Source organism: Colius striatus, chromosome Z, assembly GCF_028858725.1.
Source record: "Colius striatus isolate bColStr4 chromosome Z, bColStr4.1.hap1, whole genome shotgun sequence".
Lineage (NCBI taxonomy): Eukaryota > Metazoa > Chordata > Aves > Coliiformes > Coliidae > Colius > Colius striatus.
Window position 1 is genome coordinate 49458474 of NC_084790.1, and position 25556 is coordinate 49484029.

At 46.8% G+C, this 25556-nt stretch overlaps 1 protein-coding gene across 1 annotated transcript; it reads left to right on the top strand.

Annotated features, from left to right (window-relative positions):
* Positions 1–17035: 17035 nt before the first annotated feature.
* Positions 17036–22777, top strand: OTP (orthopedia homeobox). The gene is made up of 3 exons (XM_062019394.1): positions 17036–17072; positions 18030–18439; positions 22247–22777. The coding sequence occupies exons 1-3, from the start codon at positions 17036–17038 to the stop codon at positions 22775–22777; spliced, it is 978 nt and encodes a 325-aa protein (XP_061875378.1).
* Positions 22778–25556: the final 2779 nt, after the last annotated feature.

Here is a 25556-nt window from a genome sequence, read left to right on the forward strand (position 1 = left end):
AGGGAGGAGACTACATAACTTCTTTCCAGTGAAAATATTGCTCACTGGGCAGAATTAGCTGAATTTCACTAAGGTCACACAACACAGGTTGAAAGGAGATTCATCCACTGAAACACAATTTCAGAAGGGACAGTATGTTGTGCATCAGGTTGAGGTCTTAGCATCCAACAGAAGCAGCCCACTCTGTTGGCACATAATCAGCTACAAAAAAGGGCTACAACATCTTCAGGCTACAACATCTTCAGGCTCACATCTTAAGGGGTGAGGAGAGCTAACTACATAGATATTTTGAGTTAAATCCACAAAAAAGATAAAGATGGTACAGCACCTGCTAAATGCCCTGAGGTAGGAAAAGGGGGCAATTAGTGCAGTGCCACTGAATCCAAGGGCAAGCATTTCATAAACATCTGTTGCTCAAAGATCTGCCGAGTATTATGTACCATGTGAATCCAGGTCTGCCAATTAAAAAAACAAATTAAAAAAAAAAACCCACATCCCAACCCCAAAACTACATCTGGCTGCTCTATTTCCTTAGAATAACATGCTGTTTTGGCAACCCACCTCCCAAGCCTGGTGAAAGCATTCAAATCTGAGCTGTGGTCAGTGTCGTACACTCCTCTAACACTGAGCTGGCATTGAAAGCCCAGGCTGAGACCTCTTCCACTGAATATACAGCAGCCACAGTTCAAAACATTCTCTTGGGAGGTGGAGTGCATAGCCTGGGCTTGTGTAGGGCAGGGGAGAAGAAAAAATACTAATTCAAGCCTTTGGTCTAACTCAAGCAAGAGAGCAGAGGGGTTCAGATGAAGGAAAATGCTTAGCTACTGGGCAATACCTACTGCTCGTTCCTCATACACTGTGGCCCTCAGAATGACCACATTAGTAGGATACGTGGCTGCAAAGCCTCTTAGACTAGGTAGTTACCAAGAATTTGCTCCTGAACTTGAATCGTCTGAGCATCCAAAAGGTGCAGTTCTGCTCAACTGACTTATATGGCAAAAAAGGTGAAAAGATGGAGTGTGGGTGATACAAGGCTGTTCAATACCTTGAAAGACAAAATTAGAAATCAAAGCATTTCTGACAAATTGGAGAAAGTTTAGAATAAATGATGTTTCAGTAAGAGCATAATTAAATACAGAAAAACACAACATTTTACATGGCAGCAGAAATCTGTTGCACAAATGCTGGAAAATGGTAAATGCTGAACAACAGGTACAGAAGAGACAAGGATTTTAGTGAATTTTATGCAAAACATAAGTTTAGCTCACAAAACATGGTGCAACAGTCTTTACACTTGCCTTCATATTAGTAAGGCTCCATCTAGAAGCATTCTCATAGTTAGAAGCTGCAACTAAAGGAGTGAACAAATATGAAAGAGAGTGAAAACTACCAAAAAGAAAGATGGAACAAATCCAGAACTTTTAGCCTGGAGAATACTGAGGGTGGTAATGGCAATAAGTCTTCAGATATATGCTAGGTTACAGAGGAAAGGAATAAACTTTTGCTTGGCAGAATGAGTAAGATGCAATGAGCTTCAGTTACATTGAGAGGGGAGAATAACTGGAACGGTTCCTCCCTCCTCAGAAAACAACTAAGACAAAGGAAGCTCTAGAACAGATTGCACAGGGAGGCTGTTGGCAATGCTTTCTCTTGACCAGGCAGCTCAGACACATAACACAGGGGCAGATGATCCTACCTCACACTCAACACATTAGAGGAAAGCTTCTAAAAGCACATGGAGCAACCATTCTTCCCTCAAGAGCACTCATCCCTGGTAGGCTCACCCACTCACACGGAAATGTAAAATGTGAGATTCATAACACAGATAAAGTGCACTACTCTAAATACAGTGAAGAAGTGATCCCCAGAGTCCCCTCAAAGAAAGGGATTTCAGTGATACACACCAGACCTGTCAGACCTTGCACTGCACATTACAATGCAGTGGATTCAAAGAAGCTGAGAACAGTCCTCTTGAATGAAAGGACTAGATTACAATCCAGATGAAGCAATTTTGTCCAGCTTCCCACTTTTTATTCACGTTTCTGAACACTTACCACAATGCGATGCCAAAAATACCTCAATTTCCCACTTGTCAGTGCTGTTTATTTTGTGCATAAGCAACTCACTCAGGCAAACATAAGAGAAGTTTGGACTGAAGCTTAAGACCGGAGCTTGAATAGCACTAGAAGTGAATTGTCACACCTACTGGAAACAACTGGGAGGGAAGCAGCAAATTCAGTTAAGTCACCCCTAATACAGACTCAAAGCAAGGCTACAAGCTTGAGGTAAAGGAGAAGAAAACATGCTTTTTAGGGCCTAAACATCTTAACAGCCTTCCTCACACGTGATCTGTCTGAGCGCCCATTCTTTATAAGGACACCAGGAACAGAAAACACAAAGGAGAACCACTTACTGTGTTCTCTTCCGTGTGAAATTTTGACGATACTCTGTTACTAAATGTAACAAAGGCCTAACTATAAATCCAAATTATGAGCTTAGGACTTCAGAGGAGACAGCATAGAAGAGGTGGAACTGCCACCTTACCCCAGTTTTCTAAATACATATTTGACCACAATGGGTAAAAAACCCCCAATCAAAACAGCACTTTAAATTTGCATATTACTGCTAGTATGTCATAGGATCCAGCAACTCGGAGCAAACATCACTGGAACTCAACAAAATCCAAAATCTAGAGACACTCAACATAAACATTACCTTTAATAGGAAGAAGAGAGCCACTTTTCAGTCCCTTCAACTTACAACAGTTTTGTTTCCTTATTGTTCTGAAATTCCTGTAGATGTTATATTAGATGGAAAGAAACCCCAATGACTCATAGAAAGACTCTGAATTAGTAAGGCTAACAGAAGCCAAAGAGGTTGAAATTTTAAAAAAATAGGCACACTATTTACATACCAAGTACTACTTGCTCCCCATTTCAACAAAAGGAAATAAAATTTTCTCATCCTTCCCAACAATCCAGAGGCCTCCTCCTGCCCAGCATAATTAGTGGTAAATTTCACCACAGCTCTCTATAAGCAATCAAAAAGGCTACCTAATTAAAAAAGTAATTAGTTTACACAGATAGATGTAAGTGGGTAGATTAGTTTATGAAAATAAAATGAAATTCCTCTGGATGCTTTTAGTGACTTGGCTTCCTGCCGTTTTAAAGCTTCTATACACTTCCAAGGGACTGGGTTAAAACTAAAATAAAATTAAAATTAAAAATACTCCACTTGCAAATGAAGATGGTACCTTTCAAAACCAATGGATCAGATGTCAATTTTATAATTTGTCCTCTGTTTTCAACACAGAAGATAGACTTCATCTTCTTGCATAGAAATCAGTGCCTCCAGAAAAGGACTAACATGTTAGGCATTGTTCTCTCCAGTCAGTTACACGATGACACCACCATATGAGATGCCAGCTGAACCAATGCTGAACCTTGAAAGGGAAAGCTTGAGTGCTATCACCTAGCACACCACAGGATTTGTGGGAACCAAGAACCAGACACCAGATATCCTGATATCAGCCTAGACCAAAGACTCTTTCCCTCAACCATCTTGCCACCAGCAGAATCTCTGGGGGTACACCCTGAGCAGGAATGCAATTTTCCCAACCTTCACGCTCCCATGTGCTCACTCTTGCCATTTCAGGAGACTCGATGGCATCATTGTGGAAGCAGCAGGAAGCTGTATTCTTACTCACTTGAGCTGGGGGACACGTGAGGGACACAAAAGCCAGTAGACAAAGCATAAAAACAAGTGTAACAACCCTTGATGAGCGTCAGGAAGTGCTGCCAGAGAAACCTGTGAGTTAATAAACTTTGTCCCTCAAAGGCTTTATCATCGTCAACACCTACTGATGGACCTCACCTTCATGAGTACATCAAATACCATTTGTCACCTTCAAAAACAAATTGCAGATAGAACTCTGACTAGCACAAGAGAGCAAGCTGCCTTCCAAATAGTGCGGGGAAAAAAAACAAATAAACACACCAAAACCTAAGCTGTTATTCTTAGTCGAGCAAATTAAATATCTGTAAACTTAAGTTTAATACTCCTTTTCATTAAGAAGGTATGTATACATGAAACTCAAGTTTTAAACAGTGATATAAAAAAGATGCAACTACCTACACTGACCTTTAACTGATTTGTTTTTAAAGGATACAGAGACCAAGTCTCATTTTGTTTGCCTTCATTATTTTTGGAGTACTGCTCCCTGGATTTGAGGAACTTTGAATCTACTGGAAATTTCTGACTAATGAGGACTCATGCAAACCCACACTGAAGACATCTGAAATTCTACATATATCTTCAGGTACAGCAGATGGAGCTAGTTTGGGGAAAAAGAAAAGTGGAGGGATAAAAACAAAGCAATTGTTACATCAAAGCTAACAAACCTCAGATCACTTGGCCAAACCAATTTTAAATCTGTAACTATCAATGTTACCTACACACTGTTCAGCAGCCTATCAAATGAGATGGTGAACCTTGTCCATTTCTGAATAGTACTGAGCTTTTGCAGAGACATCACATTAGCTCCCCACTGTACTGGGGTGCAGAAGGAGTTCTCCATTGTGCAAGACGGGAGTGACCAGACACCAATATGATGTGCATCGACTCCAACTTTATTGTCACATAATCATCACTTATATACTTTTTCCAAATGCTGTATATGTGCTACAATTCATGACAATTAGTTAATACTAAGCATCACGCACTATGCATAAGGCCTCAAAGTTTCATTTTTGTAACAACTTAGGCACCAATCTCATTGTGTTAAAACATCAACCTTATTGTGCTTAGAATATCACTCTATCTATTTGGCCTTCAGGTAGTTTTCTCTCACACTAGACTATGGATATGCTTACCTTACGTTTTACTTAACTTTTTACTACTGTTAGTTACATATGTTACAATTTGTTAGTCACATACATGTGATCACACAATGCTTAATTGAATGCTCTATTCCATCTTGCTTTTACCTTGTCTCTGATACAGTCTGTAGTTTTGGTTTCCTCCTTTCTCAGGCTTGCTGTCACATAAGCATTCTTTTCTTTGCTTTTTCTGCTGCCCAAGGCGATTCAGAGATGAACTGCTAACTTTCTCCATCTTTGTCTAACTCCATAATGTTTATTATAGCCCAGGCTCCAACACCGGGGCAGTACAAATAAAAAGGAACAACAGTCCAAGTAAGTTTATGGTCTCAGTGATCATGTGAACACATTAATGAGACATGCAAGGACTTTAAAAAAAAAAAAGGTAATGAATAGTCTCACCAGGAGGAAATGATGGTGGCCATGCCACCTGGTTACTACTGGAAATCACCTTCCACAAATAGGCAGAGTTAAGAGTGTATTAAACTGGAAGGAGGGCAACCAGTGTTCTCACTTGGCTTTAAACTTAAGAGCCTGTGTAACAACAGCTACATGCAACAAAAGCTATGGAAAACAATAGAAAATGCAGTCTTCCAAGAAGAAAGGACAGGTAGGAGAGCAGAGGTCGCAACTGAAATCCTATGCCAAGTGCAACACTGTTAAACTATGAAGGGGTCCAAGGGCAGAGCCATTTCTCTTGTAGGTAACAGAGGGGCAAGGGGAAGAACTCGTGTCCTAAATACTAGCACCTTCAAAGCAGCCTAGAACTGAGCTGACTTGGAAACTGAAGTACCTTGTATATTAAACTATCTTCTTACCATTAAAAGGAGTACTGCCAGAGCAATGTCAAGACACATGACACAAATGATGAGTCATGTAGGAAAGGTCAGACAGTTTTGTCAAGACTATGCACATCCTGTGGATAAACAGATGATTTCAGTCCCTTCTACACCAAACACTTCACCTTTCAAGAAAGGATCCTCTTCATTTTTAGTTAAAAACCAATACTACCTATTTAGACTTCCAAATACCAAGCTTCACTCAAAAAATTGCAATATCATCAGCTGCCTGCAATCAAGAGCACTTCACAGCTGGCTAAACTTCAAAGAGATGTGCTACTTTGCATACAGAGGTCCTTCAGACACATAAAATCTACTTCTTACTGGTTGGACTCGACCTTAAGGGTCTCTTCCAACCAAACTGATTCTATGATTCTAAGTTTTATATCTCTTTCATGAAGCTGAGACAGGAAAATTTAAGGAATGCTTTGCAGCTTCACAGGCAAAAGGAAAACTCACACACTGGCCACATGTTTGATAAGCCAGACACAGACAAGCTGTACTTTGCTTTAGAGTGATTACTAGGCAAAGCAGTAGACCGCTATTGGGTCCACGTTACCAATAGCACCACAGATTTGTTATGTTCTTCTTCAGCAAATCATTTAGTCTCTCCAACCTTTAGTTCATTTTTTTCACCAAAAAACTCCCCACCAACCCAAAGCCACCACCTGCTTTATGTTTTGTTCTCCCAATGGTGACATCAGGCTTACTTCCATTTTGTACTTCTCTCATGAAAGTACTACAAACTTATTTAACTGGACTACACTTAACTGAAGAAACAAGAAGTACTTAATCACACAGAAGTTTGTACTCAAACATGTAAGCTTCAGAACTTCTGGACTGTTTTAAGCACAGAAGTTAGCATTCCCAGGGTGTTTTAAGCATGCAGTATGTTGTATTACAGGTTGTTAATACTGTTAACCAAGCAGAAGCAACTATTATCTCACAAGAGAAAAACTGCACACATTGCAAGATTAACACTTGAAAAACTTACTTTCAATCTCTAGCTGGTTCTGTGTGAGTTTTTTTTTAAAGTCTTTTACACTAAAACTCACTCAGGTTGTCAACAGTGGTAAATCTGATTTAAGTGCCCAGGTGGAGAGAGAAGGGTGAAGAGGAGCAAGAGCAAGAGAACCTACTGTCAGGTAGACTAACCCTGGATTCACAAGAGTTGGGTTCCACGCAGAAAATGAATCCATATGCATATCTCAAACCAAAGAGACAAACGTGCACTACCTTCCAAAACCCAACATTGCTCAAAAGCACATCTTTGTGCTAAGAATGAAATCTTGGCAACATGATTACAAAGGACAGCATGTTTTGCAGTCCAGGATAAAGACCTTATAAACATGTCAAAAGATAGAACATTCACCTTCTGTCAGCTACTTCTTGAGCTACAACTAGGTGAGAGAAGTTTTACCAAAGCTTATATATACACCAGTCTTCTTTGAGCTCTTATTCCCACTAGGAATCTCAATAAGCAGTCCAAGGAGCCTGCTACTGTTTACAAACAGTGAGTTCAAAAAGAAACACACTTGTCCTAACTATATTGGGTTATTTTATCTCTGCTTCTCTAATTCTTCCCCTGCAGAGCAGAAGGAAGTCATACTCCGAAGACAGCACAGGAGAGAAGAGCAGTGACAGCTGGGAGCCATCCAAAGTAAAGAAGGCCATTTGCAGGAAGTTTCCTCCCCAGCATGTCACCATCCCCTACACTAGGCTGTCTCCCTCACAACCCCTCACTACTTCATTAGCTGTAAATGATGTGGCTTGGGAAGGAAGCAGAACTTTACTAACATTGCTAGAGGCCAGCATTGTACACAGAGACTCAATTTTCTGATTACCAGTAGCCAGCTCTGCATAGTGTTCTGGCTTCCTCCTCAATTTGGACACCCCAACACAATTACTTTCTTTCTACTTCCTTACCCTCAAAGAGTGGAAAAGAATGACACCATCCTTGCCTCCAACACAAAAAAACAACAACCAGTATCTCCAGTTGAAAACCACTCTCACACCACCCATCTGAGTATGAAAAGGGGAGTAATTATGACAGAGTTGCCAGGCTCACTAACCCAAACAGCCTCTTTGAGGCCAGTCTTACAACTAGTGCCACTACGTTCTGCATTTTCTGTGGCTTCAAGACTAAACTCTTTTCATGCCATGGCTTTTATGTGAGCTTTCATGCACATTTAATCATCCAAGTAACAGCTACGATTCTAGGCCAGAAGTAACCGACCTAGAGCAGCCTTCCTTTATGCCAGGTGAAGATAAACCTAGTCAGGCACTTGCCACACTTGTGACCTATTATCGCTCCGCTGTGTTGACTGGAAGCTTCTATTAATCAGGTGAGTACAGTTCCCCTAGTGCTTGTCGCTAAAGGATGAGGCACCTGCAGTCTCACCAGCTGCATCCATGAGCACATGCTGTTCTTTCCACAAGGAAGGCAAAGGAGATTCGAGAGCTCTAATAATTTTATGCCTGGTCACTGCAGTTAAATAAAATACTTCTTCTATACAGTACTCCATATCCCAAGACACTATTTCTCCCAACACATAAAATACCTTCTAGACATTACAAAATTTGATGTCTTCTTCTTGAGTAGAGTATAAAGAAAAAATGGCTTTCGGTCCTGTAGCTTCCCTAGCAACAGGGCACACAAAATTCTGGATGCTGGGTTTCAGATTCCTTCATAGGTCTCTCTTTACAGTAAACATTTACTACAGTTAACATGCTTTCAGTTGAGAAGGGGCAGCTTGATTTAAATGTGAAGAAATCCACAAGACTTATGCTGAGGTCTATACAATTCACCTCTACAGCCAGAGCGAGTGAAAACTTTCCCACATTCATGACAGAGATGCTTCCTTTTGCACAATGTCCTTTCAAACATTGTAAGGCATAACTGAGATATCAGCCACTTGCCAGACTAATGAGGAGGAGAGGGGCCTACAGGCAGAAACATTTGTGTCTATGCAGAGAGCGGAACACAGATTACGCAAACAATGGTAGAAGGTCTGAAAATTAAACTCAAACAGAAAGATGAGGAAGAGTGGGCTTCTGAGAAAACATTTATTTACGTCTTTCCAGCCAGTAGCATAATCTCCTGAGAATCCCAATTTTTTTTTCTCAAAACATGATTTGCAATGTATTCCAACAGAACAAATAATCCAAAAATTCTAAATGTTTTTTCCTAGAAGAAAAAAACCCAAACAAAATACAATTTTAAGAGAGCTGTCCGTGAGAAAGAATATGTTTTATTCATAAACTGAAGTACTACCAACAGGGTATCCTGAACTAGAGTCTAGCTGATCCCTGCATTATCTCCATCATTTTAATATGAAAACAGGACTCAAATGCCACTGTTTGGGATGGATATATACAAGCTGTTAACAGTTTAAGACTACAAAATGGTCTACATACACAAATACACTGGAAACACTGAGTTAGTCAACAAGAAATCCGACCCCCCACCTCACTATGGTAGAAGAGGACAAGGCTCCAACCCAGGGGCCACTGACACTCCTGAGACTTGCTGCTCCTCACCACAGCCCTCCTGCATCTTTTGCTAATATCACATGGGCCCTTCTCCTAATCAAGAAACTTGACCTTTACCGCCTACTGTGGTTATTGGGCTGATAGGTGAAACGTTTTTGGGAATAATGAGAACAAAATGTAGATTCTATCTCCTCTTTAAGCCACTGAGAGCATAAGCAAAGGAAGAAAAATACCCTGGCCTTTATTTTATTTTAGTATTTCATATGCAAGCTGTTTTTCTTGATTAGATGACAAAACACCAAGACGTGCCCAATTTCACAGTATTAAAAACAAAGCAAAAAGCTGGGGGTGAAAGCAAAACAGTGTTTTCCCTCTGTCACACGGCACAGCCAGCATGTAATTTCCCCAGGGAGTGTGAGGCAGCCTATTATCCCATTTGCTTCCCTTTTATTTTACGTAAAGCTAGTGCTTTGCTCTCCAATGGGCCCTGTTGTTCCCTCAGAGGTGCCCTCATGCTCCTGCCCCACAAGCCCCAGGCCAGCCCTTGGGTCTTTGGCCCCTCACACAACACAGCCCCGGGCTGGAGCAGAGCTGCTCCCTGTGGTGCTTCCACTCGGGCCTCTCCTCCTTCTCTGGTATGTCCAGACCAGCTGACACCAGCTAGCCCTCTGCCATTGCCACCTCCTTCGCGCCTGGCAGGGCCTGGCGCATGCATGGCAGGTGGCCGTCCGAGTGGCCATCTTGATGTCTTCACACCCATGACAGGTGAGGGATGGAGCTCTTTTGGGGGCAAACTGTAATTAATCTTCCCATTAGTCCTTCTAGGTCTAATCCGCATCCACCAGAGCTCGTGTGCAGCCCTGCTCTGTTGCCCGCGAGCAACACTCCCACTGCTTTTTTTGCTTTTTGTATTCCCAGTGGCTGGCAGGGCCAGGCCGCGATGCTGCTCCTGGGAGCGTGGGCTCTGGGCACTGTCGGGGGCGCAGGATGAAGGCTTGGTGGTAGTCGAGGCTTTTGGTGGGCAGCCCGCGGCGAGCGCCGGGTGCAGTGGGCCAGTGCACAGCAGAAGTGAGCTGTTAGGCGGTGCTGCTCTTCCCGTTAAAAATGGCCACGCTAATAGCTTGTTAAAAACATCGGCCGTAATCAGAATGCCCACGTCCAGGCGCTACCTGGGGTCCAGGAGCAGGCAGCCGGCTGGAGCTGCCCGGCCGCGGGGGAGCGCGCTAGGTGGCGGGCGGCGGGACTGAGCAGGGCCCTACGGCGGCGGCGGCGGGAGCCCGGGTCAGTCGGGGCCGCGGCCGGCGGTCTCTCGGCCCGGGTCGCTGCGCTCCGCAGACATCGCCGTGGGCTGCGGCCCGGCCGAGAGCGGGAGGCCGGCGCTGGGTTTTCTCGGCAGTTTAGATATTTTGTGTAACTCCCAATATTCACCCAAGCCTCATTACCACCTCTTAATGAGACCCCTTTACTCCGTGACGTGCAACCGCTCCATCTCATTAAGGAAATCGCTCTTCAATGCTGATTATTTTATTTGCAGCCATAATTATATTTCTTTCGGCTAAATCACGGTTTAATCGAGCCCACATGGAGGGCAGCAGCATTAATTACAGCGGTAGATGCGGTGGCGGTGGCTGTTCGGCTGCCCGGCCGGAGGAGGAGGCGCCGAGGCGGGCGCGGGCGCGGCGCTCCCCCAGCGGGGCCCGGCCAGGGGCAGGGCGGAGGGCCGGGGCCGGGGAGGTGGTCTCAAACACAACAACTTATTACTTCTAATTCCCCGACTGTCACCAAATCACCTGCACGAAACAAGAATCTAATTTGTTAAGCTGGCATTTCTGCAGATGGAAGATCGATTTTCTCTTTAGATTTCTCTAATTGAGTGAATATAGACGCCCCGAATTAGCCGCTCTCGGGCAAGAGGGGAAGAGAAGGGGAGAGGGAGGGAAAAGAAGGAGGGAAAGTCAACAAAAATCATCCTTGTAAAATAAGCCATATTACCTCTAGAATCCCCCCACCCAAAAAAAAAAAAAAAAAAAAAAAAGGTGGATCGAAAGGTCCCAGATTGAATGACAGTCATATTTCTGGAACTAACTGGTTTTTAAAAGAAAAGGTTAGGACGGCTGGAGAATGCTAAGTAACGGCGCGGGAGAGAGATGGCTGAGCTCTGAAATTGCTTACAGAATTACATTTGTTTTTCTTGTGATTTTATTAAAAGTCACTCCTCATCTCCAGAATGCGTGAAAATATCTACTTTCCACTCAGATACACCACATTAACTTGTTGGAGGCGAATTTGTTTGTTTGTCTATTTTATTTATTTGCCAGATAAGATTGATGCAGTCTTATTAGCGCTATATCTAGTTATAGGAAGAGATAAGGATGAGATGTTTTCTTTTTATTCCAATTACTAGAGTTGTCACCTAACTGAATAACTGATACATGATTATTTATCTTGAGTAAATAGAAATCAGAAAAGCAGTCAACTTAACACATGCAAACAAAATATGTATGTTCCTTATTACTATATACTGCCTATGTAATTGAAGAGATTAAAACTACAGCCTTAAAAGGGAGAAAGTTAAATACTCCTGCCACGTCCGCCTCCGGTGCGTGTGCTTTTCGTTGCTAAGCCCGGCGGTTTGTCTATCCAGCCGGCTGGGGAGAGTTTGGATTTTAAAAACATAGGTATGCGTTAAATAAATTTCTCAGAGTCCAGTCGGAAGAGCCCTTCTGCAAGCGAGCTCCTTCCCTGGACAGAGATGTCGCCGGAAAGCGCTGTACGCCGGCGCTCCCCCCCGCCGCCGGGGCAGCCGCGGTGACCGCGCTCCGGCCGCGCTTCGCGCCGCGCCCGGCACCGCTTGTTTCACTGCGTGCACTGGCCACTCTCCCCGAAGCCTCGGCACTTACACGCAAAGCTGCAGGAGAGGCGGCTCCTCTCTGTAAAGAGTTCGCATCTGGACAGGGGAAAGGCGGAAGTGGGGGGTGGGTGTCTCAGGCATACCTTTATGTTAAAATAGCTTTTTCCCCATGAAAGACCGATTGTCATAGTTGTGATGAACAATAATTGCCTGAAGCCATCCTTGCAATCTATGGCTACCGCTTGGCCGCCGGAGCCTCCCCGCAGTCCAGCGGCCGGAGCTCGATGCGAGCTTTGAGGGAAGGAAAAGAGGAAAGATGGATGGAAGGAAGGGAGGAAGGATGGAAGGAATGGAGGAACGATGGAAGGAAGGGAGCAAGTATGGAAGGAAGTAAGGGAAGAGGAGCTAGCGGTTCTGGACCCCACTAGCGAGCGGGTACAGGGCAGCCCACGCTCCATCCGGCAGGCCACCTCCCCGCACCTGGCGGCTGCGTGGCCGAGCAGCTGCCGTCACTTTCCGCGCACATGCCTTTAAACTTCATGAAGTTGCTTTCAAAGAAGTGTATCTATCGCGACAATGTGCTGCGTGCACTCAATGTCGCAAAGATCGTCATATTTAACTCTGACTGGAGGGAATAAATGGAGATGTGTAGCTGCTGGCAGCCGTGTCCTTCATTTCCAAAGAAGTCGTATTTTCCAGAGGGCTGATTTAAATAAAAACACGTGTTTATGTTTTTCCATCTCTTAACTCCATATTATGTCTAACGAAAGGGTACAGTTTGATTTGTCAATTGCGCTTAAGGCGTGCCAATATGGAAAAGTAAAAGGGAGCCTAAGTCACTTGATTTGTTTTCTGTAAGCAAATAACACTCAAAACCATAGCTGTAATTTACAAAGAATTAAAAAATATTCTTTTCATCAGGCAAGAAAATAGGGAAATGTGGGGTCGTTAATTATTGAAGGAGGCGCTTCTCATTAAAGCCAACAATGTTATGATGCAGCACTGAGAAGGGATAATGAGAATAATAATAATAAAGTCTAGTATTTTAGCACTACTGTCTGAATATTTAAAAAAACAAACAAAAAAAAACCCCAAAACAAAATCAAACCAAAACTAGGCGAACAAGCCTGGCAACCAAAAGTTACATGTGATGAAGTGTGGGAGCGTGGCTAAGAGTAAAAAGCAATTACAGAGCTCTGCATACAGCATACCCCTTAGCTGGGTGGATACTCAATAAATACATAAATATCAAATTGCAAAACTTATCAGCCATTTACGCCAAGCCACCCTGCTGACTTTAGCAGTTTAACCTTATTTTACCGTGTTTCTCGCTCCAATTACAGTTATTTTTATAAAAGAAGGTTCTGTTTCTAAATCAGAGGAGAATTGGTTAAATACACTTGTTTATATTACAGCCTTGTTCAATCAGGGCCTGAGTTTCCTAGGGAGGGGAGGGGGCGAGCCCAGGAGCTGGAAAGTTTCCTATCCTTCCTTGTCAGGGTCGCAGCACCACAGGGTTAGGGTTCTGCTGCTCCAGAGTGCGGCCCTTTCCCCGGCAGGATCGGCCAGCGTAAGAGGAGGGCAGAGGGGAAGGGAGAGCCGGGACCTCGGAATCAGGCCCATCGGGCGCATGAAGTCCTGAAAGAGACGTGATAGGACTGGCCGGGTCGGGCCAGGATGGAAAAGGAAAGGAAAGAAGGAAATAAAATGAAGGTGCGGAGGGAGATGATCTCTCTGTGCCTAGCCCCTTGGCAGGCGCTCCTGTACAAAATTCAATCTCTATTTTTTATGAGAAGTAAACTGTCTAAATAAATTTTATTACGGGCAACCAATATATTTTCTGGTAGTTCCCTTTGTTCCAGTTCTACGTGTGTGTAACAATCTAAAACCTATTTATTGAGGAAAAATCACTGGATCCGTCATAGAAAATCCTTTTACTTTGCTCTGAAGTGATTTCTGAAGACATTCGTGTCAGTCTGAAGATTTTGGGCCATTGTGCTAAAGCCATTCCTTGTTAGGAACTTCAGCTCCTATCATCATGTGAGGAATACCGTAAACTGTAACAGGGAGCGGGCTTGACTGGCAGTTTTCTGGCTACATTGGGAAAGTGGAAAGATGACGGGGAATAAAATCCGTGTAAATACATCTTTGACCCTGCCCGTGTGAATTCAGTTACTTGGCGAAACAGGAGTGCAGGGAAGCAGGGTGCGATCGGGGTGTTTTACATATGCCCCACTATTATCTTCCTGACAGACATGTCAGCCCTGCTCGCTCATTTCTCTCCCGCATATTTCCTTTTCTGATTTCCCCCTTCTCCTTAAGACGATTGCGCCCTGAATACTTGGAAGAAATGATTTAGTTTGTTTATACTGCTATAAAAATCAAGAGCAATAGAAAAGTCATAAAATGAAGCGCGTTATCAATCACACCGCAACATTGTTATTCAGCAGTTGCTAACAGAGATTGATAATCCTTTGATTTCATCCCCTTGTTATTACCATGATGTGTCTGCACATTAACTATTACACGTTTATTTATCGACCTGAAACACAACAGCGAGGGAGAGAGGCACACACACCTCGCCACGCTGCCCGCAGCGCGCTGGGCAGCCGCCGGCTGCGGGCACCTGCAGCGCAGGGGCGTTTGTGCCCTCAGCTGCGGCCCAAACTGAAGCAACCCCAGCGCCCCGGGCAGCTCCTGACCGCCCACGTAGCTCCCAACATGGGTATGACCGGACCGGTTGCTGCCGTCAAGAGCTGTGTTCGCCGAGGGTTCTGCCGGCCCTGGCCCGTGCTGCCGGCGGCTGCTCTGCGGACCTCGCTTGCCGAGTTCCGGCGTCCGGCAGCGGGCCGGGGGGCGGTTCTCGGGAATGTTCACCGCCCGGGCTTCCCCTCTCGCCCCGCATCTGCACACACAATGATTTTCAAAGGCGAAAAAAATATAACAAAACAAAACAAAGCAAGTGAGCTATCTCCGCCGTCCGCCATCCAACCAGGAAAAAAAGCAAAATCCCGAAACTCCCACCCCACCGCCACCTCTTTCTTTCTCTGTCCAGCTAAACTGTGGCCCGGCTGTGAGTCTGCCTCTCTGTTCTTAGCGGCCGTTGCCGGGCGCCCAGGTTCACTGCAACAGCCCGACGTCTCGAAAGCTGAATTGAATCAGTGTAGCCTGAGCAGGGGCGAGTGGGGAAAAAAAAAAACAAAAAAAAAAACCAAAAAAGCAAAACTGCCCTAGAGATCGGTCGGCCGGTTCCTTTGTCTCCTTGTTCAGTCTCTGCCGACACCACTGCACCTCTGAGCTGCAAACAAAACCACTCTTGCATCTGTTCGCATGCAGTATTTACAATGTTTTGTGTAAGTCAATTGGATGGCGAAAAAAAAGAAAGCCCATTGCCTCTGTATTATTTAACACAGACTTCACTGGGTTCCCTTTTTGGTGGAAGCTTTATTCGCACTAAATGAATAATCTTAATTGCATCACTTTCGAATTAAAAATCAATGTTAATCAAGCTGGAAGTAGTAAATATCAGTTTTCATTGTGCCTAGGAAGCGGGTATTTTTCTTGTTTTGCAAATAAAAATACAAGTCAAATAACTTTAAAAGGGCATTATGTTCTGCTACAAATACAATTGAAACGGATTGTTTAGGAGCGGATCAGAAATGGTACAGAATTTTGCACTTAATTTCCTCAGTTATCATTTACAATAAGAACCTCTTGGCTTGACAGCCAAGTCTAAACAGTAGTAAATTAGTACAAATTTATACTGATTTTACTCTAATAATCGTAATAAAAGCTTATAGATTTGGCACTAATTACATAAATGCCTAATGATCTTGAAAATTACTCTGGTTAGAAATATATTACTAATCTAAACTTTGTTGTTGGCTGGCTTTGAAAAATCAGAACATTAGAAATGGTTCGCTTCACTTGTGCAAAGCACTTTAAATTGTTCAAGTAGTTTAACATATTCAAGAGGAAAATAAAAAGCATTTAACTTTATTTACTGCTTGAAACTGAGTTTGTAAGCGAGCTGAACTTGGAAACTTTACCCGAAAAAAAAAACCAGGGCTTACGGGGCTTTTGAGTCCTGGCCGAGGAGGCAGCACCGGGACGCGCGGTGCGGGGCCGCCTCTCCCCGCGCCGTGGTCCGCCGCTGCACCGAGCGGGGCCCAGACGGGCCATCAGGGAGCCCCGGGGGCCGGGCGAGCCTTTGAGGCTCGGGCCGCTGTGGGATGTCGTGCAAGTGTCTCTTTCCTCGCTGTCCCGCAGCCGTCGAGGCCTGGCGGCGAGTGGATGAGAGCCTCGCCACGGTTTCCGCTGCCAACTCCGGTCCCCGAGGCGGCCAGCGAGCGGGACAGGCACTGTTCGCCCACGCTCACCCGTTTACATCGCTCCTGTACTCCCCGCCCCGGTGGGCTCTGGGTTTGCGAGCCACCCCCGGGTCGGATCCGAGGGTGTGCTATGAGGAGGCATTAAAAATGAAAGGGGGGGAGGGAAGGAGAAGAAAACCAAATAAATCAGAGATGACCCAGAGCGGGAGGAGGGTGGCAAATGTGCATTTGGAAGACAAGTGGCGAGGGCGAAGGAGGGAGGGCGAAAGGCGAGCAGAGCAGGGGACGGGAGCGGCGGCGCAGCGCAGCGCGGGCCGGGCCGGGGCGGCGGGAGGCCGGGGCGGCGGCGGCGGCGGGCGGGCGGCGGGCGGGCGGAGCGGGGCGCTCCGGGCGCTGACATTTGCAGGCTGCCCTTCTGATTGGTCCCCGCGCCGAGCTGCTCACGGGTTCATTGAAGTGTTAAGCACCTCCCCGTCTCTCTAAAGGACATTATAATGCAAGAGACCCCCTTTTTAACCACACACCGAATTTTCTTTCATTTAGGCGATCTATATATATATATATCTTATATCTTATATCTATTTTAAATAACTTAAGGCCGCTAAAATTTGGGGGGGAACAGCCTTCGCCCTGGAGCGGTGCGCGATGCTGTCTCACGCCGACCTCCTGGACGCCCGTCTCGGTGAGTTTCCCCCAGCACCCCCCCGCCCCGCGGCGGCTGCACTGGCTGCAGCGGCGGCGAGCCGAGAGGAAGCCGGGGCAGGAAATTGACAATTTGTTCCTTATTTTACCTTAATGCGATCTAAATGGGCTAATTCCTTTAAAAGTGATTGTACTGTATTAAAGTTTAATTTGATTTAACATCAAAAAAAAAAAAAGAGAGGGAGACCTTAGGAGTATGTAGATCTACAGCGAGTTGTGGATCACTTAATTTCTCTCTCCTCTGTTTTTATATATATATATCTCCACATTATTACTATGAGGATGATGATGATTATTTTAGGACGGATGAGATCGATGGTATTTACGGAGGAGTTCCGCGTGGCCCTTTCCCGCTCGGCTGCCCGCTGTCCTCTCTCCTTTTCTTTTAAAAACAAGATAAACATCTGTGTCTACCTATTTATGGTTATTCATGCGTTTGTTTAGAGAAGCGGAGGGAGTAGAAGGGAAAGATGGGTCAGGCTGGCACTCAGGTCCTCGCACATCCGTCGCGGAGATGAAGCTCCCTGCATCAGGGCGGCTTGAGTATTACTTCTTTCTCTCCGTCTCTTTCTTTTACCAGTCCCGCTCGAAAACTCAAGCTGAGCCCAGCAAAACTTGCCCTTCCCCCACCCCCATCCCCTTCCTTGGTCTCGCCAGGGGAGGCCTGGCAAGGGAGACGGTTATTTAAGCAGGCAGCTGCTCCTTGTAAAGTTTTTTCTCCCCTGCCCGGGTTGCGTCGGGCTGGGTGCTCTGCGTGCCGCGGAGCCGAGCCGAGCTGCCGGGGCTGGCGGGCAGCCGGGGGTAGGCAGGAGGCGGCGGGGGGTGGCGGTGCGGAGACGGTGGAGGGTAGCTGAATGCCTTTCGCCGGCTCAGTGCGCCAGAAAGCGGCTACATGCCCGCTTGCAGGGGAGTGACCGCAGCTCCTTTGCTTCCTCAGGGATGAAAGATGCGGCCGAGCTGCTGGGACACCGGGAGGCGGTGAAGTGTCGGCTGGGCGTAGGGGGCTCGGATCCGGGGGGACACCCGGGCGACATGGCTCCCAACTCGGAAACGGTGGAAGGGACCACCCTGTTGCCGGGGGAGGACATCACCGCAGTGGGATCCAACCCCAGCTCCTTAGCTGTCAGCGCCAAAGACCCCGACAAGCAGCAAGGCCAGCAGGGCGGCCAGAATCCTAGCCAGGCTGGGCAGCAGCAGGGGCAGCAGAAGCAGAAGCGGCACCGCACCCGCTTCACGCCGGCGCAGCTCAACGAGCTGGAGAGGAGCTTCGCTAAGACCCACTACCCGGACATCTTCATGCGGGAAGAACTGGCCTTGCGCATCGGCCTCACCGAGTCCCGAGTGCAGGTATGAGCAGCCGCCCCTCGCGCAGCGCCCGCCCCCTGCCGCCCCCGCTGGCCCCTTCCCGGGTCGTAATGCCAGCCGTACGGCCGACCGGCGACGAGGCCAGGCATAACAGGATGGGGGGTGGTGGTGGTGGTGGTGCGTGCACACAAACTTCAGCCCGTCGCCGGGGTAGGAAATCCATACCTCAACACAACAGTTTTGTCAGGACGCTTTGAAACTGGACACTCCCCCGCCCTTCTTTCCGCAAAGCTGTCCCTTTTGGGGTGTCCCATTGTTCCCTTAGCCGCTGCCAGTGCGCTCGTCCCAAGCAGGGTGCGGGTGGAGCCTCTCGCCGCTCCACGACACAACCCGGGTCAGGAAAGCGCCCGAGAAAGCACAGCCCGAGCAGGGCGAGTCTCAGCCCTCGCTCGGCGCTAACAGGCGAGCCCGAGCCACCGAGGAATGCCCGCGTCCCCCACCGCGTTCTCCGGGTGGGCCGCTGTCCAGGGTGCTGAGGACGGCACGGTGTAGAAGAGGCGTCCTCCGCCGCCCGTCGCCGGAAGGGTTGTGGTCCAGGGCGAGGGAAAAGGCACACATGGTGATGGGTGCAAAAGACACGGTGGTAACGGGCGGTTGTATTTGGTCTCAAAGTTTCCCCGTACTGGCTTTTGTCATGACGGAGGACGGCAGGGGTGGCGAGTAACTTCAACATCTAGAGTGTGCATTGTTCTCTGGAGTGCACATAGATACACACATGTATTTACGCATAGACACATAAGAAACTCTTTAGACAAATTAACACAATGTAGAAATGAAGGGGAAATGGATCCACCCGCTAGACTGCTCAGGTGTGGCTTTTGCGTGTAGAAGGCTACTTTAGCGACTTTCTGGGCGAGCCCCTTCCGATGAACGAAAGCCTGCACAATGGAAACACTTGTGGGATGTGCCTCCCTACTCAGCACTGTGCCCCGGGAATGCCGCCGCACTTCAACTTGGCTGGTGTTCGCAATCCCCCCTTGGCAAGCCGAGGCTCCTCAGCTCGATAAAGATACGTCAAAAGAAATCCCTAAATGAACATTTTTATGAACGGAAACTAACTCCATTCTCGAGCACGACACAAAATGCACGTCTGCTTTTGAAAAGTAAAACAATCTGACTCAGCCTACACAGGACTATAATTAGTTTAAATTAAGAAAGAAATTAGATTCACAAATAAAATATAATTGGACAACTGACTCTATGAAAAAAGAAAACGAGGTCTATTAAACTTTATTGGGTTTCCCAAAGGTTAATGATACCAATTTCAATATTAGGAGTGTGGTAAATGAAGTAAAATATAAAATATAAAATGGAAATAGTTATTTTCTAACAGCACATCAAAGAAATTCGAAGGAAGAAAGACAAAGTGTTTTAATGGCCTCGGCATAATCTTAAACCAATGCTAATAGCTTGAGACTGCTGATAAAAACAGTTTAATAGCGTGGCAATTTAAATATTTTTTACAATAATGTTCTGTAGTTTAAAAAGTAATCAGATCAACATACCCTACTTAATTAACACTTCAAAATGATTAACATTATGTAATCTAAGGCAAAATAATGTATTTAATGTATTTACTTCACAATCCTATATATCACCACTCCTTGACCAAATTTAAATTAAATAATAATTGGTTTATGTTCTTATATGGGTACTTTACAGTTTTCTTTATAGTTAACAGACTGCTTACACATTCCTTGTGGTATGTGGACTCCACATTGACGAAGGAATGCTCCAAATACTTAATTTACAGTGGCTGTATATGTTTTTTAGGGTTTTAGATGCCAGGATAAATCACCACTTTCCTCATTTCAGATCTGTATTTAATGTATATGACACATTTAAATAATTATTAAAGCGACTAGTGCTTAAACAGGAGTCCAATTCCACATCTGATATTGCTCTCTTTTCAGGCTGCTGTAATAAAACCATTCTTTTTATAGCATGCCATTATTAGAAACCAATTTCAGAATTATTTATAACCTGGAATGGCTTATTAAGCAGCAATGCGAGAATCATGCAAATTACGCGATCAAATGCAATATAATAAGCATAATCATTAGTCTCTAGCACGGATTAATTAACTTTCAATATTTTATTTACATAAAAACCAAATCAGTGAAATAACTTCTGCACAGTCAGGCTTGCCTTTCAATATTTTATAGGAACAAAAATAATGTGCTGTAATTCCATTGACCGTGTCCCCCACAATGGTCCCGTCACCTGCCACATCTTAATAGGGGACAAGCTGAGAGTATTTTCTAGTTTTCTAATGGAATGAGAAATTGCATTTTCTTCCTCTCCCAGCACTATTAAAGTGTAATGAATTCGGCCCAGAGTTCACGGCTGGCTGATCGAAATGAACCTGAGATCTGAGCTTTAATACAGCTCTCCAGATTTCCTACCAAATCTTCACATTAATCATCCGCTGGATTCCAATGAGATCTTCATAAAGCTCCGGCTCCTGGAAAAAAAAAAAAAAAAAAGAAAAAAAAAAAGGGCAGAAAAAAGAAAAGGAAAAAAAGGCAAGCCAAAAGTGATACTGTTTCCCCTTTTCTCCCTATTCAGTTTATAGCTAGGGAATTAAACGGGCTATATATTTTAAAATACATTTACAGTATGTCTATATTACTGTAACAGCAGACATCATCGAGGTAGATTTTTAGATTCCAACCTCCATTAGATTCTCACTGTTGTATTCATAATTTTCAAGAGCTAGTTGCATTTTAAAAGGAGACCAAAGTTGCCAAATGCTCATGGATAATATATATTTCTAGAGTTGTCATGTGTGCATTTTCAAAATCTCCCCCGGGTTTTCGCTGCGTTTTAATCTGTCATGCACTAGTTTTCAACTGGAAATATTCACATTTTAAAAGCATATGCAGTGCAGCCATGAGCTGAGGAGATCAGACCTGACGGAGATTCTTTACACCACCAGTAAACCATGAAACATAAAAGGATTTTGTAGCCGCAATTTAACTATTAACCCTAAAACATAATTGAACACGATTTTTCGATTATTCATGTAACATTTAGCTCCCTAACGGCTGCTCATTCCCGTTAATGAGCGGCCGTCTTTGCCCGAGTGTGCGGCACGAAGCTGCGAGCCCTGTGGGCCCGGGCCCCGCGCTCCGACGGGTTTCGACCGGTGTCGTGTCCGCCCTCAAACAACAGCTCTCACGGTGCTTTCGGCGCTGGTGCGGCGAGATCGGCTGTCATCCCTGCCGGCACCACCATCAACTGCTTTCTTAAACCACCTTCGTGGTACTTAAAACCCAAATGAAAACAAGCCCACGGCAGGCAGTTTCTGGAAGGGCTTCCGGCACCGGGACCCGGTCGGGGCCAGGCAGGGGTGCAGCCCTGGAGCACGGCTCCGGCCTTGCCGAGCCCCATCCCGCGTGAGGCTCACGAGCGCTTTCCGCGCAGGGACAGGAACCGTGGGATGCTCATTTGTGGTTCTGACCCTTTTTAACGGTTGTTTTTTGTTTTTTTGTTCTTTCCCCGAGAGGAGGCCAGGCTCTTCTGGTGGAGCATCTCTCCGAAGGAGAGAGGCCGCAGGCAGCCCTGTCCCGCGACGGTCATATCAATCGATGCAAGTTATAAACACTTGCAGCGGCTTCCTTTCCCCGTGACAGAGAGTCGCGTGGGGCTGCGGGTGTGAAGAGCTGCCGTGAAAGGAGAAATAGGCCGGGGGCGGATGGGGAGGGAGAGACTCGGGGCGCGGGGAACTGGGGATGCACGGCGGGAGGGTGGCGGCTAACGATGCGTGTCGCTGCCCGCCGCCCACAGGTCTGGTTCCAGAACCGTCGGGCCAAGTGGAAGAAGCGCAAGAAGACTACCAACGTGTTCCGCGCCCCGGGAACGCTGCTGCCGACGCCGGGGCTGCCGCAGTTCCCCTCGGCCGCCGCCGCCGCCGCCGCCGCCATGGGCGACAGCCTCTGCTCCTTCCACGCCAACGACACGCGCTGGGCCGCGGCCGCCATGCCGGGCGTGTCGCAGCTGCCGCTGCCTCCGGCGCTGGGACGGCAGCAGGCCATGGCACAGTCCCTCTCCCAGTGCAGCCTGGCGGCCGGGCCGCCGCCCAACTCCATGGGCCTCTCCAACAGCCTGGCCGGCTCCAACGGCGCCGGGCTGCAGTCGCACCTCTACCAGCCCGCCTTCCCCGGCATGGTGCCCGCCTCCCTGCCCGGCCCCAGCAACGTGACGGGCTCGCCCCAGCTCTGCAGCTCCCCGGACAGCAGCGACGTGTGGCGGGGAACCAGCATCGCCTCCCTCCGCCGCAAAGCACTAGAGCACACAGTCTCCATGAGCTTCACCTAATGGCCGACGCCTGGCCCCGCGGCGCCGCCGCCTCTCCCCGCGCCCCCGCCTCACCCGCCCGCCCCGCCCCGGCCCCCCGCCTCCCCACACCTGACCTACCAGGGAGTCGACTCAGGATCTGGAATCAGACGCCAACGGACCCCACCATCCCAAACCCCCTCGGCCCCCACGCACCCTCCGCGCATTCCCCTCCGCCCCCCGCGGCCCGGCGCGCTCCGCGGCAGTCTCTCCCCGGCTGGCCCTGCATCCCTCCCTCCCCCCGGCCGCCTGACAGGCTCTGCAAAGAAATGCGTTCTGGTTTTGTTTTCTTAATTTTTACGGTTTCTATTAGAACAGCGGTCTGCCGCCGGCCCCCTCCGCTACGAGGGTGCCGACGAAGGGTCGGCAGGGAAGGTTGGCGAGGAGATGCGGAGACCCGACCCCAGAAAGAATCAAATCGATCTTGATAAAAGCATTTATAAGCGAGAGAGTGCGAAATAATGGGGATAAAAAAAACAAACAAACAAACAAAAAAACCCAACAAAAACCCAACCACAAACAAAAACCACAAACCAGGAAAATCAAAGTTTCTTTTTGTAAAAGTAAAACATACGGCGAAAAAAAAAAAAAAGGAAAAAAAACCCAAGAGCACTTCCCTTTTTCGGACCTTTGATTTATTGACAGTTTAGTTGCCGATCCGCCCCACCTTTATTTACGCATTTATTTACGTTCCTGCTGCTATTGTCCCTCCTGCATCTTCCGCTGCCGCCGGCGGAGGCGCCCCGCGGCCCCTGCCCCGCCCGGCCCGGCCTCACCTCGCCACCCGCCCGCCCGCCCGCCCGCCTGTCTGCATGTGCCGGTCACCCCGCCGCAGGGCAGGGCGGGGCCGCTGGAGGAATGAACAAATGATGTGAAATAGGATGTTTTGTGTAGATAAAGCATTCTTGTTACATACTGGTCGATTCGTGATATGTTTTAACTTATTGTCTGTGCTTATTTATTGCATTTTGGGTTTCTTAATGAATGTTTGAGCTAATATAAAACATATTACTTGACTTTTCCGGACACGTTTATATCAAGTTAATGTGAATGGATAAATAAAATCATTTTCAGTATGTGATATGAAAAATTATAGCTTTTGATGTGACGTGTGATATGAGAGGTGTCTTGAACCGCAGGCAAAAAAAAACAAAAAAAAAAAAAGACAGGACTTCCTTCTGTGGGATTCACCGAGTCCTTTGTCAAAAGTTTGGGGATAGTTTGCTTGCATTGAAGCCTTTCATTTATCACAATTTTAATACTTCATGACTAATAAACTTTTGTTAATCTTTTTGCGTGTTTGGCCTTTAAACCGCGGGACACATGGGGCTTCGCGGAGGCATGAAGTCGGGACAAAGGCTGCGGAAGAGAGGGGAGGTGAGCGCACGGGGCGGGCGAGCAGTGGCAGCACTGGCTGCGGGGCCGGGTGGGCGACGGAGGCTTCGGGACACTGCAGCGCCGGGCCACGACGGCGGCTATGGCAGCAGGGGCAGAGCGGCGCTTGGCCTTGCACAGACCTTTTTCTCAGCTCTGCAGTGAGTGTGCAGCTGCTAGTGGTGAAAAGAAAACCCATGGAAGAGAAAACCCTCGGTTCATTCCCGTGCAAACTTTGACACGGGGAAAAAAACCCCAACAACAGAACAACCTCAAACAAGACACTGACAACAGGACTTTGGTAAGAATCATAGAGCCCTGTTTAGGCTTCTTTTTAACTTCTTCCCCTCCCTTTTCCTTTTTTATGCAATGCACTGAGATCACTTCTCCTTGTACATCAATTACACACCTCTTAATTACACACCTGAGAGTGCCCAGCTCCATAGGCACCCACAGAAGGGTCCTTGCCCGCTCAGAAGTGCATATTATGTATGCATATTTAATTTAAAAGAGAAATAAAAGCAGAATAAATTATTGGTGATCCAGGCCCTGAGTGAGTCCGCTGAGGGTCACCTGAGGAAGCAGTCCTGTGGCCTTCTGCAGGAAACTGCTCATGCAGGTGCTAAAGCAGCCCAGGATGCTCATGCTGAGGTAGGCGAGGCTGGGCAAGACAAGTCTCGTACCATACTAAAGCCCAGAGTAGGCAGATGTTGTGCCCTGTCTCTTCCAGCCTTTCTTCTACTTCCCCATGCAGGCTTGAGCCAAGTAGCTGCTACACCGTACCCCCGGCTTAACTCTGCCTCTACATCCATGCTTAGCTCCAAATCTGAAGGTTGCAGTTAGTTTAGATAATCCATCAAAGATGTGGGTACACACGGCTGTGTGTGCGAAGCAGGGCTGGTCAAAGTACCTCCAGCCCCTCTGTCCTATGGGTGCCTCTGTGTGGGCAGGGGGAGTGGTGGACCATTTGGGGTGTCCATTGTTCTTCCTGATCCCATGACAGTCCCTTCCCTGTGTCACGGGCCACTGGGAGGACAAATAGATCTTCACTTACATGCAGAGGAGTGCAAATCTCACTCTACTTCTTCCAAATGTATGGAAGGTTGTTTACAAGCATGTAATTTTTACAGCTGCTTTATATTGCTATAAGCAAGACAGCTTTATGATGTAGGAATGTTGTAAAGTGCGGTATGGAAGATCTTTAAAAAATATGTGCTTTTTAATGGTAGAGAAAAATGTTCTCTCTGACTGCAAGCAGGGGATTGAGACGCAACCTGTGAGAGGCAACTCTTGACATCAAACGTTATAGCTCTATGGAAGGAGCCTTACAAAGGTCCTTTAGCTTAATGCTCGCTCCTAAAACATCCATCATTTCCTCCATATTCTA

Excerpts from the sequence above, each read along its gene's own strand:
- OTP (XM_062019394.1), top strand. The coding sequence starts at position 17,036 with ATGCTGTCTCACGCCGACCTCCTGGACGCCCGTCTCG. Across the intron at positions 17,073-18,029 it reads CCTCCTGGACGCCCGTCTCG|GGATGAAAGATGCGGCCGAG; the intron begins GTGAGTTTCCCC and ends TTGCTTCCTCAG. Across the intron at positions 18,440-22,246 it reads TCACCGAGTCCCGAGTGCAG|GTCTGGTTCCAGAACCGTCG; the intron begins GTATGAGCAGCC and ends CGCCGCCCACAG.